General features: G+C 44.7%; 1 protein-coding gene across 1 annotated transcript; it reads right to left on the reverse strand.

Annotated features, from left to right (window-relative positions):
* Positions 1-4,969: 4,969 nt before the first annotated feature.
* LYZL4 (lysozyme like 4) lies at positions 4,970-15,046 on the reverse strand. The gene is made up of 4 exons (XM_069473490.1): positions 14,908-15,046; positions 14,646-14,795; positions 11,106-11,184; positions 4,970-5,039 (listed from the first exon to the last, which is right to left on the reverse strand). Exons 1-4 carry the CDS (start codon positions 15,044-15,046, stop codon positions 4,970-4,972), a joined length of 438 nt encoding a protein of 145 aa, XP_069329591.1.
* Between the last annotated feature and the right edge of the window lie 1,717 nt (positions 15,047-16,763).

Here is a 16,763-nt window from a genome sequence, read left to right on the forward strand (position 1 = left end):
TATGTCTGTGTATATATTTGGAAGTCTTAAACATACCAATACTACTTTAAATTATGGGTGTAGATGAAAACAGAGAAGAGGTCTGAAGATTGAGACTGGGTCCCTCCAACACTGACTGAGAAGAAGAGGGGACACCAACAGAGGAGGTGAAGGTGTAATGGCCAGTGAGGTGGGACAACATCTGGTGCCCCGAAAGGCGGTGAGTTAAGTGTTCTAAGGAGGAAGGGATCAACCGTGTCAAGTGCTACTGGAAGTGAAGATGCAGACTGAGAATTGATCATGAGATCTGGCAATATGAAATCATTGGTGACTGTAACAAACGTGCTTCCAATGAAGTGGATTCAAGAGAGAATGGGAAGGATTCAGAGAAGAGAGGGAGCTTAGACAATCGTTCTGAGGAATCTTCTGAGGAAATGGCAGGAAATCAGAGGCTGGCAGAGATTACAATAAGTTGTAATGATGGTGTAAGCAATGGAGCAGGAGGGGAAAGTGACAGCACATTATCACTTGCCCCTTGTAAAGTGAGACAAGGCGGGGGTGGGGAGGAGGGTGAGATCCAGGCAGCAGGTGGAGAGGCTGGCTGCCAGGAGCATCCACAGTTCATCCATGACAACAGGGGCAGAGCGTGCAGAGGTGGGCACGGGGCTGCAGATGGTCTTATCTGATGCTTCTATTTCCTCAGTGGAAGAGGAAGCAGCAGCTAAAAGGGTGGGCGAGGGAGGAGGTGTTGGAGATTTAAAGAGAGAAGATTGGGTGTGAAACAGTCACCTAAGAGACTGGAAATATAAAAGCCCATTTGATGATGGTTGTCAAGAATTCAAAGTGACATCAGTCAACACAGCTTGGTGGGGTTTTTTTCCTCTCTAAATATGTACAGCCACTTGGCTGCAATGCAGAATAGGCAGAGAGCTGGGTTTCACTGGGATGGGGTAGCCACGTGAGTATGTCGGAAAGAGGAGAGCAGGGCCGGGGGGATGAGGGTGCACGCATGACATCATTGCGGTGGCAGCTCTGGAATCTAAGCCAGGGCAGGAGAGAAGTGAGGACGTGAGGGAGGTGAGGGATGGTGCAAGGGTGATAGGGTCAATCCTGAGAGACCCCAGTGGAGTTGAAGAATTGTTGGCATCAGAGAACTGTTTTGGGGTGCAATGAAAAGACGCAAGGTGGTGATCAAAGAATGGGGTCTTGGAATTGAGATTTTTAAGGTGGTGGAGTTACCAGTAATGACAAGGCTAAGGTGTGGCCATCAGAGTGGTAGCTGAAGGAAGGTGGAGGATGAGATCTTTGCAGGTGTTGACCTCAAGGAACTGACATGCCAGGGTGCTGGTGGCTCATCTACAGAAACACTGAAGCCATCAGGAGTGATGACTCCAGGAAACAGTGTATCAGGAGCCCATCAGTGAATGAGGGGCAGGGACAGGAGAGTGGAGGAAGAGCACCTGCCTCAAAGGAGCTCGGGAACTTCAGGGAGGAAGGAGGAGGCAGCAGTGAGGAGCAGGGGCTCCTGGCCTGCCTCTAGCTCCAGAAGCACATAGGGACCAGTGCCACTGCAGGGGAGTGCTGGAAAGCAGTGTCCTGAGAGTGAGTGAGGTACAATCTTCTTACTCCAGTAACTGACTTGGCCAGGCTACGCTGCAGGATACACGTGGCACCAGGGAGCAATGGCCACACACACACACACACACACACCACTCCGGGCCCTCCTGGTGGCAGACCTGTAGCAGAGTTTTCACTCATCAGGTTAGCATGGTGCTGGAGGGCCCAGGAACCAGAAGCCCCACGGCCTCACTGCCACCCCTGCAACACCACCGTTGTGTGGCTGGTCCAGCCAGCATCATTCAGTCTGCAGACAGGAAAAATGGGGCTCAGGGAGTGAAGTGGTTCAACCGTAAGTAGCAGAACCAGGTATGGTCCCTATGGCTTCTGGCTCTTCCCAACCCTGTGCTCCCGAATTTCCCAAATTTCTCCCAAATTTCCCAAAGATCAGATTTGTCTGGACATACTTTTAAAATACAGATTTCTGGGCCACACCCTGGAGACATGGATTCAGTAGGTCTGGGCCATAGCCCAGGAAATAGCATTTTAACAGGTGAATTTCGTCATGACAGAAGTTTCAAGTGCTGCAGATCACCACATTGTCTTCTCTATTGATTTATACAGTTGAGAAAGTTCCCTCAATTTCCCAGCCTTTGAACTGGGCACCATGACAATGACCCAATGTCTTATGCTAGTTGCCTAATACCTCTTCAACACAACACCTTAATTAAAAAGCTGGAGACCCAATTTTCTAGCTAATGAATGGAATGGAAAATTAACATCAACACAGTACCAGAGTTTGGAGGGGGTTATGTGTGAGAGCCATGGGTTTTGAGGAGATACCATCCCATCTTCATCACTTTGGTAATCGCGCCAAGCGTCAGTTATCCCACCTGTGATACATATAATTCATTCCTACCTAATAAGGTTTTCCAACGTTTGGGAACACTGTATGCAAAGGTCTTTGTGTAATATTTATAAAATTGGAGTAATGTGGTAGCTGCTGGTCATAGAAGTAATAATAACAGGAATTGCTATTATTGAGATTTCCTAATCCAGCTTTGATCATTCTGTGCACCAGACAAGGCGATCTGGCCCCAGAATGAAAGCTCGTTGTAATGCCCAATATCAGTGGGCTTGAGCGCACCAAGCTAGGAGTTGATGTTGGGAAACCCTGGAGAGGCCGTTCCAATCAATACACTAACATTTGCTTTGTCCTCACGCCTCATGCCCGTGTTGACACAGTGGCCATTAGAGGACGATGAGCTGCAGCAGAAGTAATGGGCTGGAAGGAGGCGGCAGCACGCTGGGTTTGGCACTTGAGGAGATAGTGTTTTAATCAATTGTGGGTTGTCATTAATTCTGGGTTGAGGTCATGTGCATTAGCACTCTTGAACCCACCCTCGGAAACAGTGTGGGGTTCCCAGCTCAATAAAAAAGTTGCTCTCAAGGTCTCAAAAGTTTCTCATTGATCTCAACAGAAAGTGCCGCTGCTAGCAGGAATTTTACCATCTTATTCGTGCTGTGTGGTAGGGAAATATCAAATACCTATTTCTCTAGAGAGGAGGGAAAACCACACAGAACCATTTGGTTAAGCTGATCAATCATTCCTGAACTTGAGCAAAAGTTCTGCCCCTGAAATTCTAACTTACAGCCATTTCTTGTCCTTCCCGAAAGTGACCAAGACACAAACAAAAAGAAGGGCTGATTTGCTTAAGCTCTGCCTGCCTTTAAGGTGACCTCTGTGCACCTGACTTGTTTAATTTTTTTCTAGATTAAAAACAATACAGGATTATACATATTACAGCTTGTCCATATAATGGGATTCTGTGTGGTCATTAAAAATGGTGCTGGGGTCCCTGGCATCGACCTAGAAATATTAGACCACAAAATATTGAGTGAAGAAAGCAAGGTAGAAAATTGTATATTTAGTAGTAGTCCATGTTTGTAAGGGGGAAAAAATGCACACACACATATACACACACAATAACGTAGGGAAGGATACACACCAAATGTTGAGCACTAGCCATCCCTAAGTCAGGGTTTCCTCAACTTTAGCTACATAACAATGATGCAAACTTCCATTTCCAGTGCAGAGATGATGGGTACTTTAAATTTCCTGCTTTATGACTATCTATACTCTCCAAGTTTTCTTCATTACATACAAGTTGTTTGTGTAATTTTTTAAATATAAAAAATTTTAAAAGGGGCAGCCCCAAGCAAGCACTACAGCATTCTTTGTAAGGTTTCAAAAATGGCAACATCTAAAAATCTAACAGTAGGGAAAAAGTAAAACAAAATATGGTACATTCATACACTGGAATATTAACTGGCACTAAAGTTGCATTTTGAACAATCTATAACACCACATTGACGTAGATGCTGCAAACAGGATCTCTCGATACCACCCCAGTTCTTTCCTTCCTGTACAAGAGCTGAAAGGTTAAGGGCTTTGCTTTCCAAACCCCATATGGTGTGGGCCCCACAGGTGACCTGACCTGATGAGCAGACACCTCTGCTACTGCTGCTGCTGCCAGGTCTCGGGCAGGTGTGTCCGGGAAGCCCAGGCTCACACCTGTTGCTCCATCCCATGCAAAGAGTCTGGAAGCCACTAAACTCCTGAAATAAACACCTTTCTGCTTAAAATCAGAAGACACACAGGGGAAATGTTTATTGCCATATTTGTTTGCTTTCTTTCTAAAAAGTCAGGCACAGAACTCTCTATCTGCTGTATTATCACAGCATTGTTGAAAAAGAATAAAAACCCTATCCAGAGAAAAGACCAGAAGGAAATGCAATCAAAATAAAACAGCGATTGTCTTTGGGTAGCGAGATCATGGGAGGACTCTGCTCCTTTTTAACTTATCTGTATTTTCAGAATATCTCTAGTGTATGTGTTGTTTAACTTTCTATAAGAAAAGAGCAACTGTCTCTTGATTTTCTGTGTAGAAGCACGAAGAGGATTCCGCGATCACCTCACATCCCCCTGAGTGTCCCAGCATGGGCACACGCTGGCACTGGAGGCCCTGCTTGGACCAGCCTCACTTCCTCTCTTCTTCAACTCTTTGCTTCCACAGTATCTTTCCTCTCCCTATTTGATATTGACGTTCATGGAAATGTGTTGTTTTCTGGATAGTCTCCTCCCTTCAAATCCTCCATCTGGGATTAAATAATAATGAATCATAATAATGGTAAATAATGGTGATCATAGTAACAATTGTAATATAATAATACAAGCGGAGACCTTTGGCCCAGGTTGAGTAACTAACTTGGTTTATTCTGCGTCCCACATCGCATGAAGCAAATTTTTGTCCTTTTCCATCTGGAGCTGTCAAGCGGTGAGATAATCAACAGGATTGAGTGAAGCAGCAAACAGAAAAGCATCTTCACTCATAAGACGCACCTGGTGAGTGTTACGGGGACCACTCGGTGGCTACAGCGTGCAACCGTCTAGCCAGTGCTCCAGGGTGTCGGAGTACTTGCAGAAATGGGACCAGGTGGGCCTGCGGAGAGGAAGGCAGGGAAAGTGAACCGGAGGGGCTCCTTAAAGTCAGAACTCAGATCTCCAGGGCTTCACAGCCCAGCCCAAGCATTTACACTGCCGGGCTGGCCCCTGGAGCGATTGAGTGTGCCACCCCCGCTGTGGGCACGACTCTGAAGGCTTTTGTACACCTCCAGGGCCATGTCCCCACATCCTGGAATGAATGCCGGTGCTTCCCCCACCCTGGTGCCCACAGCACCATGACGCCATTCCAAAAACCCTGCACGGTGAGACGGGGAGGCTGAGCTGTGAACCGTGAAATTCTCCCCCAGCACTGCGAGGGAATCATCATTAGCTTCTCCAAAATGAGCTTTGGAAATGTTCTGTGACTTGCCCAAGGTCATGTGGTGAGTCCTTGGCAGACCCTAGGGCTAAGATCAGAACCCTTATCCCCCTGGGCCAGGGCCACCTTCACCTTTCCATGTGCCTACGTCACTCCTCACCTTCCAAAACTCTTTCCAACTCCTCCCTCGACCCCACCTGGCTCAGCAGGACTGAGTTTCTCTAACCTTTTCTCCTGGTGCCTCTAAAATTGATTCCCCTGTTCCCAGTCCCTGTGCCAGCACTCACCCCTCAGCCTCTCCACTGGCTACTGACAGGCTGGGGGAGGCACCGGCAGCTGTAGGACATCAGAAATCCTGTCTAGTCAGCCCCACCCCTCAGCTGGGCAGGCCTCCCTGGGTCCTCCAGGGTAGGGGGTCCCGTAGTGCAAACTGGCCCCTCATAGCTATATAGCAGCAGGGAAAATACATACAAAAGTATGGTAGTTTTCAGAAATCCCAAGGCTCTGCACGGCCCCAGGGCAGACATTGCAGAAGGGACGCCTGGGGGCTTCCAGTGTCTTGGTCTTCTCCTTTCCCGTGTGTCCCAACCCACAGAGCTGCCCCATCCGAGCTTTGGAAAAGACGTGGCTGCCCATTAGCTTAATAAGAGCTCACCGCACTGGGAACCTGGGCGGGTAAGAAGGCCTTGGTCAGCCTGGATTCACATCTCTCTGCTTAGAGTCATACAGTAAGGCTGAGGTTAGCTCATTAGTGCTTACGCTAGAGGGTCAAACAAGCTTCCAAATTAATTGGAAAGTCAAGACCATGTATGAAAGGTATTTCAAACACTCCGAAAACAGTTAACATTAATAAGGGACTTTTATTTTAAAATGCGATCTGTTAAATTAGTGGTGAAAATAGGTTAATGACCAAGTGGTGCTGAGACCAGTGACAAGCCATTTGAAAAATATAAAGCTGGACCTCTAGCCCACTTTTTATATCAAAATAATTTCCAAGAGGGCCAAAATTTTAATCATAAAAACATGAAATCATAAAAATTTTATTTTTTAATTTATCAAAAATTTAATGTAGGGCTTATTTTGCATCAACACTGTACTAATACAGAGGAAAACATGGCTCAACTTCTTTACAATCTTGGAGTGTGCAAAACCTTTCTAAGGAGGAGATTTCGTATAAACCCAGAAGCCATAAAAGAAAAGACCAAGGAATCTGATTCTGTGCAACTGTAAAACTCTTGTAGGGTGAAAATACTATTTTAAAAAGTCAAAATACAAATAAGAAACCTGAAAAAATAGTTCATACAGATATGATGAACAAAGTTCTAATAAACCTAATTTATAAAGGACACATTAAAAAAATCGATGAGGAAAAAAAAACATTATCAATCCAGTAGAAAAATAGGCTAAGAATGAGTAAGCAGTTTTCAGAAAAATGGCCAATAACCACATGAAAAGACGCTCAACTTCTTTTGTAATTTAAAAATGCAAAGCAAAACAGAATGGTATCATTTTATATCTCCCAATTTCCCAAAACTGCATAAATTTTTAACACCCCAGGCTGGTGAGCTAAGGGGACACAGGCCCCCTCGTGCAGTGTGGCTGAAGGTGCCCCTTCTCCAAATGACAATTTAGCAACTACCCTAAATGCACTGATTAGTCCCAACAAATCCCCTTCAAAGGATTTCCCTAAGGATACACTTGAAGGAACATAAAAGTTCCAAAAGCAAGACACTTACTATAAAATTGTAACATTAGCAGCAGCAGCAGCAGCAACAAAACTGGAAACAACCTAAATGTTCATCAGTAGGGGACTGGCAGATAAATTACTGGCAGCATCTATACAGTGGGGTACACTAAACAGCTGTTACAGAGACTGCAGAGACCTTAAAGTAGACCGCTAAGTAGCCAAGTTTCATGAGCTCTATTAATAAGAAAAAAACAACGTGCAGGTCAGTGTTTACACTGGGATTCCATATGTGTTTAAAAATATTTGTGCATACGTTTTTCTCTGATTTATTAATAATAAGGTATATTAATAGTGGTAACCTGGAGGCTGCCAAGAGGAAAAAATTTATTTTTCATTTTAAAAATAATAAATTTTAAAAAATAAAAATGTTACGAATGGCTTCTGGGTAATGGCCCCAAATGCAGCATTATCTTTTCAACCAACATTTAGGGGGCAACCATTATGTGCCAGGCACAAAGCCAGATGATGGAGATACAAAGGCAAGAAAAACAATCTCTGAATTTAGCTCCAAAATACCTTAAAGAGACTAAAAGAGAAAAAAAAGCAACAATGAAAAGGCCTAACGTCTGAGAAAGACTCACTCCTGTGCCAGATCCTGGACAGGTTCTCCACTGCCTAGACAGCTCATGGGTTTTGGTAGGGAACAACACCACCTAGGCTTTCCCCCATGAAATGAGTCCACTTGCAGGTCCCTCCCTCCCACTGTCCGACCCTGCTCGGAAACCCTGAGTCTGGACCCACGGGAGTTCTGAACAGCTGCCCTTTGGTTGTTTTCTATACAGCCAGAGCACAGATCTTCTGTGACAACCATCCTCATCTCTTTGAGTAGCCTGGGGATAGCTGAGGCTTGGAATAGCATAGACCCGGGATTGATCCTACTGCTGTGGCCATGGGTAAGTTATTCTCTGTGCCTCGGTTTCCTCACTTTAAAAATGAAGATAAGGATATTCAATACAGAGGGATTTGTGAGGATATTAAGTGATGATGTGTATGTAAACATACAAAGTCTATACATTAAAGCAGTCAAGAAATTGTAGCTATCATTAAAGGATTTTCTCTATTGTAAGATATCTTCTCTTTTAAGATTCATCAATGATTTAACCTTTGGGGGAGGATACATTGATTGCAAAGTAAAGACTAATTTCAGAAATATTAAGATATGAAAAATGGTACTATCAGAATTAAGGAATTATGACACTGTTTATAGACCTAACTGGACACTACAATGCCCAGAATCACCCAGGCAGGCAATCATGAGATGTGGGATAGGGAGAAAAAAGGCAGGGAAAGGTGTAAATTTGTGGTGGCAAGTGTCCCCTGGGTAGTGCAGGGCTGCCATAATAAATGGTATAGATGGAGGTGGTGGCAGTACCTGCTGAAAATGGAGTGTTTCCATGTACTCTATTGGTTCAGCCTATCAGAAGAAACCAGACACTCACACCAGCAAAATCTCCAAACTGGAAATTGGGCCAAGAGATGTGCACACCAGTCCACCCCCAGATGGACATCTGAGAGAAGGGTTTGACTATCACCCAAGTAACAGTGAGCAGAGATAAGAAAAAGCCTGTTGCAATCTATTTGGCAAATACTGAATATGGATAAATCTGTCCTTATTCAAGGAATGGTAAAGAAAATAAAACTAACATGGCACCTATGAGGAAATAGCACCAGAAGAAAAGGGGGCATCATAATAAAATTTAGAGGAACATTCTTCTGAAAATAATATACTACAGGATCCAGAAGTAAGTTTCATAAAATTGATATCCTTAATAAAATGTAACCAGACATGACCTCTGGATAAAGTCCTGGGAGAGAAGAGAGGTTTAAAAAGACAACAGTTTGAATTTTAAAAGGAAGTTGGATAAGCTAACACAGAATTGCAAGGAAAAAAAAAAAACACTAAAAATGTAATAACCAAAATTAACACCCAATTCATGACTTAAAAACCTTTAACAAACTAGAAATGGAAAGAAACATTCTTAATCTGATTAAGAATATCTCAGAAAACTTGAAGAAAACATCACATGTAATAATAAAATGTTGAGCTTCTTACCTGTGGGATTAGGAATGAGACAAGGATGCCACTATCATCACTTCTATTAAACATGTATGGCAATCCTAGCCAGTGCAATAAAGCAAGAAAAAGGGTGTTGTAGAGCCAAAAATGAAAGGTAAAACAATAAAACTTTTAGAAAAAAAGGAGAATATCCTCATGACCAAGGACTAGGCAAATATTTGTTAAAGATAACCATAAAGGGCAAGTAGTAATAAATTAGACTACATTAAGACTAACAACTTCTGTTTATCAACAGAATGAAAGATACTTGCAATACATGTACCCAACAAAAAACATTTATCCAGAATACATAAATATCTCTTACAAATTAATAAGAAAAATACAGCACAATAGCAAAATTGACAAAAGATTTGAACAGGCATTTCACATAAAAGGATATCTAAATGGCCAATAAACATTTGAAAAGGTGCTCAACCTCATTAGTCATCAGGGACATGCAAAGTAAAACCATAATGCAATACCCTATACCGTCATAAGCATAAGTTAGAAAATACCAAGCATTGTTGAGAGTGGGGAGCAACTAAAACCCATAACTGCTGACGGCAGTATAAACTGATAAAAATCTCTTTAGACAACCTGAAAATATGCATATCCTATGGCCAGCAATTTTATTCCTCAGTATAATCAATGGAGAGCCATTTATATATTCACCAAAAAATAAGTATAGAATGTTCATGGCAGCACTAAAAAAGTAGAAACTACTCGAATGCCTACCAATAAAAGAATGGATAAATAAGTGTGGTGTATTCATACAATAGAATACTATACAACAATGAAAATGAATGAATTACAACTGCACACAATAACATGAACAAATATAATGCTGAGTGAAAGCAGTCAGATACAGGCCCACATGTAAATTTTCGAATGCTTCCCTAAACAAATATCTGATTAAAGAGGAAATCAGAGTTGCAGTTATTTTGGATGGAAATCATACAATAATTAGTTAATATAGCTGATATATAAAGAGTTCTTTCAAATTAATATGATGACTTGAATTAAAAAAAATAAGCAAAGGACAGGGACAGAAAAAAATCATGAAATAATATCAATATTAACAAAAATAGGGGAAAATACCCTAATGGGATAGTATAAAGGCAAAAGAAGACAAAATTGTTACTCATCGTTCAAATGGCAAACGTTTTGAGACAAATAGAAGTACAGTAAATAGGCATTTTATTAAACTCTTCATAGAAATAGAAATTGGGACCTGGCATGGTGGCTCATGCCTGTAATCCTAGCACTATGGGAGGCCAAGGCAGGAGGATTTCTTGAGGTTAAGAGATTGAGACCAGCCTGGGCAAGAGCAAGACCGGTCTCTACAAAATTTAGAAAAATTAGCCAGGCACCGTGGTGCACATCTGTAGTCCCAGCTACTTGGGAGGCTGACACAGGAGGATCGCTCAAGCCCAGGAGTTTAAGGTTGCTGTGAGCTATGATGATGTCACTGTACTCTAGCCAGGGCAACACAGTGAGACCCTGTCTCAAAAAAAAAGAAAAAAAGAAAAAAGAAATAGAAATTGGTACAGGCCTGCCGGAGAGTCTTTTTACCACATGCATCAAGAACCTTAAAAGTATTCAAAAACCTTGTAAGAATTTAATCAGAGATGATTATAAAAATGCAGATATTATTACAATAAACACAGAAATTTGTTTCAAGGAAGTTTATCCGGGCATTCTATATAACTCTAAACAAGATTTGAATTTTAAAAGTACAACTCAAGACAATTTGTCTGATAGTTATTTCCATCCTTCCGTGGCCCTGGGATCGTGGAACTCAATAGTGTTCTGCACTTACCTTTGTGTAGGAGCCCATGAGTTCGGGACTGCAGCTGTGCAGCAGCCAAGATTTGGCCAAGATCAAGAGTAAAGATAATGGGCGAAGGTCATTGATACAGGCTATATAAAAGTGTACACTTACCATGATCCCATCCCATCTTTCCCTTTTACAATTCTCTTGACACATTCAATTGTCTTCTGCAAATTCTGGTTCAGCAAAACTGTGGAGAAAATAAAGTGGGATATACCACGCCACCATGTGACAGCGAAGCTAGCGTGATGTCAGGGAAGGTACAGGGTGCTCCCACGAGAGGTTTTGTGTAATTGCAAGAGGAAATCTATGCCTAGATTTTTCTCAGACAACCCTGGGAGGTAGCAGATGTAGTTATCTTTTTCCAAATTCATTGATTTTTTCTTGTAATTCTCATAATAATTTTTCCATTAAGACATATGTGTGTTTTGACTATTCTGTTCTTAGCAATATAAGAAGCAGTGGAGATACGAAGGCAAACACGATAAACCCCAAACCAGTCCTTGTCACCACAAAGCCTGCGGTCTGGAAGGGGGTAGAGTCACGGGCAATTATATTAAATAATACAGTGGATACCTAGGATGATGGGAGGATGCAGCTTGATGAGGGAGCATTTAGTAGGGGCGCCTAATTCAGACTTGAAGTGTCAGGGAAGGCTACTGGTCAAAGAGACATCTAAAGGAGTAGGTAAGTAAAGGAGACTGAGAGAGTCACAGGAGGAAAATTGACCAGGCACAGGGAACAGCACGTGGGAAAGCTCAGCAGTGTCTCTGAGCAACCAACAAATCTATGCTCTCATCCTTCCATTCCCTCCTCAGAAGGTGGAAGCCAAGACCTCCCACTTGTTGTGCTACCCTCTTCTTACCTACACTAGTCTCTCCTTTCTCTAATCTAGTCTGATTGCTTTTCCTTAAAACGTCACTTCAGTGCCCCCTGGTTGCCTGTAAAACGGAACTCCAAATCCTTGGCTTAGTCCAGTGGTGCCCAACATGCTTTTCCACTTCTATAAACCTACTTCCCATTGCTTCTCTCTCCGACCCCGTCGGAGGCACGTCAAAGGCAGGAGACAAAGATGGTGCCCACCCTGAAGGTGGCTCCTCTGCCCACGACACCCACAGCTGAGGGATCATAGGCAGTTTCTCTCCAGGACTTTGTTCACGCCCATCTCCCAGCCTGCATCTGCTCATCCAAGCAGCACAGTCCGTAAAAGTCTGCCACTGACCACCTAGCCCACCACCTCCGCTCTTCTGAATAAGATGCCACTTTGGTTCAGTCCTTACCTGTTACATACATACATATATCCTAATCCCCATCTACCTTGTAAATTCTTCCAACAGAGGGAAGTTGTATTCGTCGAGCACCAGGCAGTATCCCAGACACCGTGCTCGACACTTGATGTACACGACAGTGCACGGAAAACTCATAAAAGCCTTGTGAGATAGATGTTGTTATTATCTCCATCTTACAGATAAACTGAGCCTCAGAGCCCATAGCTTGTGTGAAGTGGTGCCAAGATTCCGTGTGGCCTCAAAGCCTGTGCTATTTCTGTCCCTCACTTTGCCTGACAGGAGAAGTATAGGATTCCTCTGAGCTGACCGTAGCACTTAGCTCGGGGTCTGGTACCTCCACGTGGTGACTTGCTTCCTTGTGAATCTGATCGGCTTGCGGTTGTGAATTCCCTTGGAAGGCTGTTTTCTCCCTCTACTTGGAATCTCTTCGCTCCGGGGATTTTCTAGCTCATCCCTGTCCCCTGACCATGCAGGCCTCTGGTGTCTCAGCTTTCCGTGGAGGTCTCCACTGCACCTCCTCACCTCGCTCAGGCCCTGCAGACGCCGTGGCCATGACACCTGTGCACTAGGCTGCAGAGAATCCCTGATGCCCACGATCATTATCTGCTTCAGTCCTCATGCACATGTCTGGATTCTTGCTCCCCTTTTTACCCTCTAGGGATTTCCCTTCCTTCCTTGCCAACTCAGCCAGGTACTTTAAAAGATGTGAGTGCTTTTAATTTTTTTTTTACATTCCACCTGGTGGGAAAGTTTTTCAGGATCTCTAGCCCACCATATTTTCATCACAACACCCACTACTAACTCTATTACAGATAGGTAATCGTATGTGTCTCCCATTGGATTCTGAAGATGTGTGTGTGTGTGTGTGTGTGTGTGTGTGTCTGTGTGCGTATTCATATGAAAAATAAATTATGAGCCTACTGCGTTTCTCTTTTCACCTTGGCTACCAGGAATCTCAGGGCAACACTGAATATTTCATCATTCGATTTAAATTCAAATTAATTAATGTAACTGATTTAAAATGTGATTAAATTATACTGTTAATGTATCTGTCTCCCCAACTAGATTACAATTGTTGTAATTCATTATGTGCCCTGCATGGCATTTTACACACATTATCCCATTTAATGCTCACAGCAACCCTAAGAGTTAGTTAATATTGTCCCCACTTCACAGATAGGGAAGCTCCAGGAAGTGACTTGCACAAGCTCATGTGGCTCTTAATGGGAGCGGCTGGGATTCCTGCCAGGTTTCTGCCAGGTTCCTGTGCCTTTTCCTCCTACTTTGCAGTCCTGCCTCTCCTTGAATCCGGGGACTTTCTTACTCCTCTCTAGACTCCAAAGGCCAATCATGGAACCCAACACAAGGCAGGTGGTCCCCAGGCCACATGAGAAGTCTACAAGCCTTCGCTTCACCTTCTCCACTCTGTCTCCTAAAGACCCAGCTCAGAAGCTGCAGGCTCTAGAATGGTTCTCACCCATCAAGGTGGAGGGAGGATTGCTCAGTAGGAAGGCCCTGAGGATGCTGGGATGCTTAGGGCTCCTTCTACAGAAAGACACCCTCTGGCATCAGGGAGACCTGGCCCGGCTGTGCAGCCTCTTGGTTTAGCCCAACCTGGGAGCCACTCTGCTTGGGTTTGCATCTCAGCTCTACCACTCACTAGCTGTGTGGCCTTGGGCATGTACTTACCCTCTCAGGGCCTTGGTTTCCCCATTTGGAAAATGAGGATAATAACAGTACCCACCTCATGAGGGTCATTATCAACATTAGATGAGTTAATACCTGTGAAGGGCTTAGAAGAGTACCTGGCAGTTAACAAGCACTGCCTGGCACCTAGTGGGTGCTCAATAAATGCTCATGGAATGAGTGAATCCTGGACAACTGCCTCCTCTTGACCACAGGTACTTGGGACCCTAAGAGCAGTAGGCAAGGTCTCCCTAGGATGACCTGCTCCTGTCTCCTCCTAGTGACCACTCTGCCTTTCCAAGTGGCAGCATCTGCCCCCTTGCAGAAGGGAGTGGTGGCTCAGCGTGGGTGAAATCAGGCCCACCCTTCAGGCTGAGACAGGCTCTGATGCCTGCAGCTCTTCTCAACATCCCAGCACCTTCTCTGCCCATCTGGACGTGGGTCTCCATCACTAGCTTACCTGAGTCACCACAGCCCTTTCTCACTGTCCACCCTGGCAGTGCCGTGCTCAGCCTCCCTTGGGACCCCCTCCCTGGAGACAGCTTAGCCCAGCTCCTGCCAGGCCCTCCTCCTGCCTCTTCCAAACTCGTAAACTCTGGCCATTGGGAAGGCAGACCTCTGAGCACAGTGCCACAGCCTCCAGTGCCTCAGCATGGGATGGAAGGAGGGGACATACCAGAGCATTCCATGTGGCAGCGGCTCTTGCCATGGCCACACCAGTCATTGCTGCGGATCTGAAAGAGGCCGAAGCCAGTGTAGCCTTCATGTGCGTTCTCGTAGACGGCCGTGGGGTTGAACTTGCTCTCAAAATAAGCCAGGCACACCCCTAGGAAGGAACAGGAGGTATGTGGCTCTCAGGAGAGCTGGAGTTGGGGGTGTCTGGACCGGGGATGGAGGGCACGGAGGTGAGTGGGGGCATGCTGAGAGGGCCTACTCACAGTTTTCAAGGCTGTAGCCCTCATAGTAACTCAGGCCTCCTTGGTGGAGCTTCTTAGCCACTGTGCAACGCCCCAAGATGCGAGCACCACTTGGAACCACCAAGCAGCCAATGAGGGAGAGAACCACAGATGCCTTCATCTTCTCCAGGTGCTGGGCAGCACAGAGCAATGGTGGCCAGGTGAGTGGGCGGAGTCACAGATAATTCCCACCAAGATCACGGGGACACGGGTCCTCTGAAGGAAGAGAAGGGCACTGTGGGGCAGGGGTGTGCAATAGAGCATGTTCAGGAAAATGGGAGTCTCACCGGCATAACCATGATACTTCTTCCCATCCTAATTCTCTGCTCCAGGTCACTGCAAACCTGGGATACCTGAGGCCCTGCCTCTTCTCCTATTTTCCAGGGCAACTGCACTCTCGAATTCCCCACTGTCCACCACCACCGCTTCTCTCCCTCCAGCAAAACCCTCTGGCTTCTTCTCGTTTTGTATTTCACTCATTTCACGTTGAAACAATTGTAAGTTAGGACATCTCTTCTTCCTGGCCCCTAACGCTCCATCAGTGTATATCAACTGGACAATCAATTGCACCTTCCTGTCTGTCACCATTCACAGGCGTACGCATATCCTCCAGGCTACATTTACCTACACCAGGGGTTCTCCACCTTGGCACTTGGGCTGGAAAATTCTTTGCTCTGGGGACTGCCCTGTGCATTGAAATTGTTTAGGAACATACCTGGTCTCTAGATGCCAGTAGCTCTGCCTCCACAGTTGTGACAAACAAAAATGTCCCAAACAAGACAGAATTGTCCCCTGTTAAGAACCATTGACCTAGACAAAATGTCTAACTTGAGCAAAGGAAAGGAAGTACAGTTGCAGACATGACCATCATGCCAAATGCAATATCTAGCAGGGCCTAGTGTATAAGAGCTCAGATTTGGGAACCAGATTGCCTGGGTCCAAATCCCAGCTTTACCCCTCCATGGCCAGGATATCAGTGATCCCAGCAGAGATCTTACACAAGTTATTCAACTTCTCTGTGCCTCAGTTTCCTCATCTCTAACAGAGATTCAAATAGTACTAATTCTGTTGATCTGAAGAGTAAATGAGTTAAATGTGCAAAGCACTAGGTCTCCTATGGATACTTGCTTTTCTGAGCTCTGGTTGCACTCCACGTCCTTAGCTTAAGAACTGAATTTCAGCGCACATGGGGAAAGTCGATGTTCTCATTTCAACAGATCAAACAATATTTTCAGGCCCTGTTTCAACTCATAAAAGGCGTGCTGAGTCTTCTCACCTTCCCTCCTCTCCAGCAGCCAGTTCAGCAGGGAGTGATTGCTGTTCTTCCAAAACATACCCACCTTCCTCCATCTCTTCTGCCATCATCCTAGTCCAGACCACCACCATCTCTGACCACGGTAGAGGTTTTCTAACTATATTCCCCTTTGACATACTCCCCTAGATCTATTCTCCACACAGCAGCTAGAAGGGCCTTTTCAAAAGCTTGTATCTAGTACATCACTCACCTGCAATGGATTCCCCTTGCACAATAAATAAGATCCCAACTCCTCAACCTGGCTGACAAGATCCTCCTGACATAGCCGCTGAGCACCTCTCCAGGATGATTCCACACTGGTCTCTCCTTTGTTCACCTTCACCTCGCCACAGCCACCTTGCATATTTCTTTTTCTTGAATATGCCACAGGCCCTTTGCACCAGCCATTCCCCCTGCCTAGAACACAACCACCCCGACCATCACATAGTCTGCTCCCTCATGTCATGATCTCAGCTCAGATGATCATTATCTCAAAGAAGATTCCTTGATCACTGCCCCATCACAGAAGATTATTTTTATTTTA

This window comes from Eulemur rufifrons, chromosome 7 (assembly GCF_041146395.1).
Source record: "Eulemur rufifrons isolate Redbay chromosome 7, OSU_ERuf_1, whole genome shotgun sequence".
Taxonomy (NCBI): domain Eukaryota; kingdom Metazoa; phylum Chordata; class Mammalia; order Primates; family Lemuridae; genus Eulemur; species Eulemur rufifrons.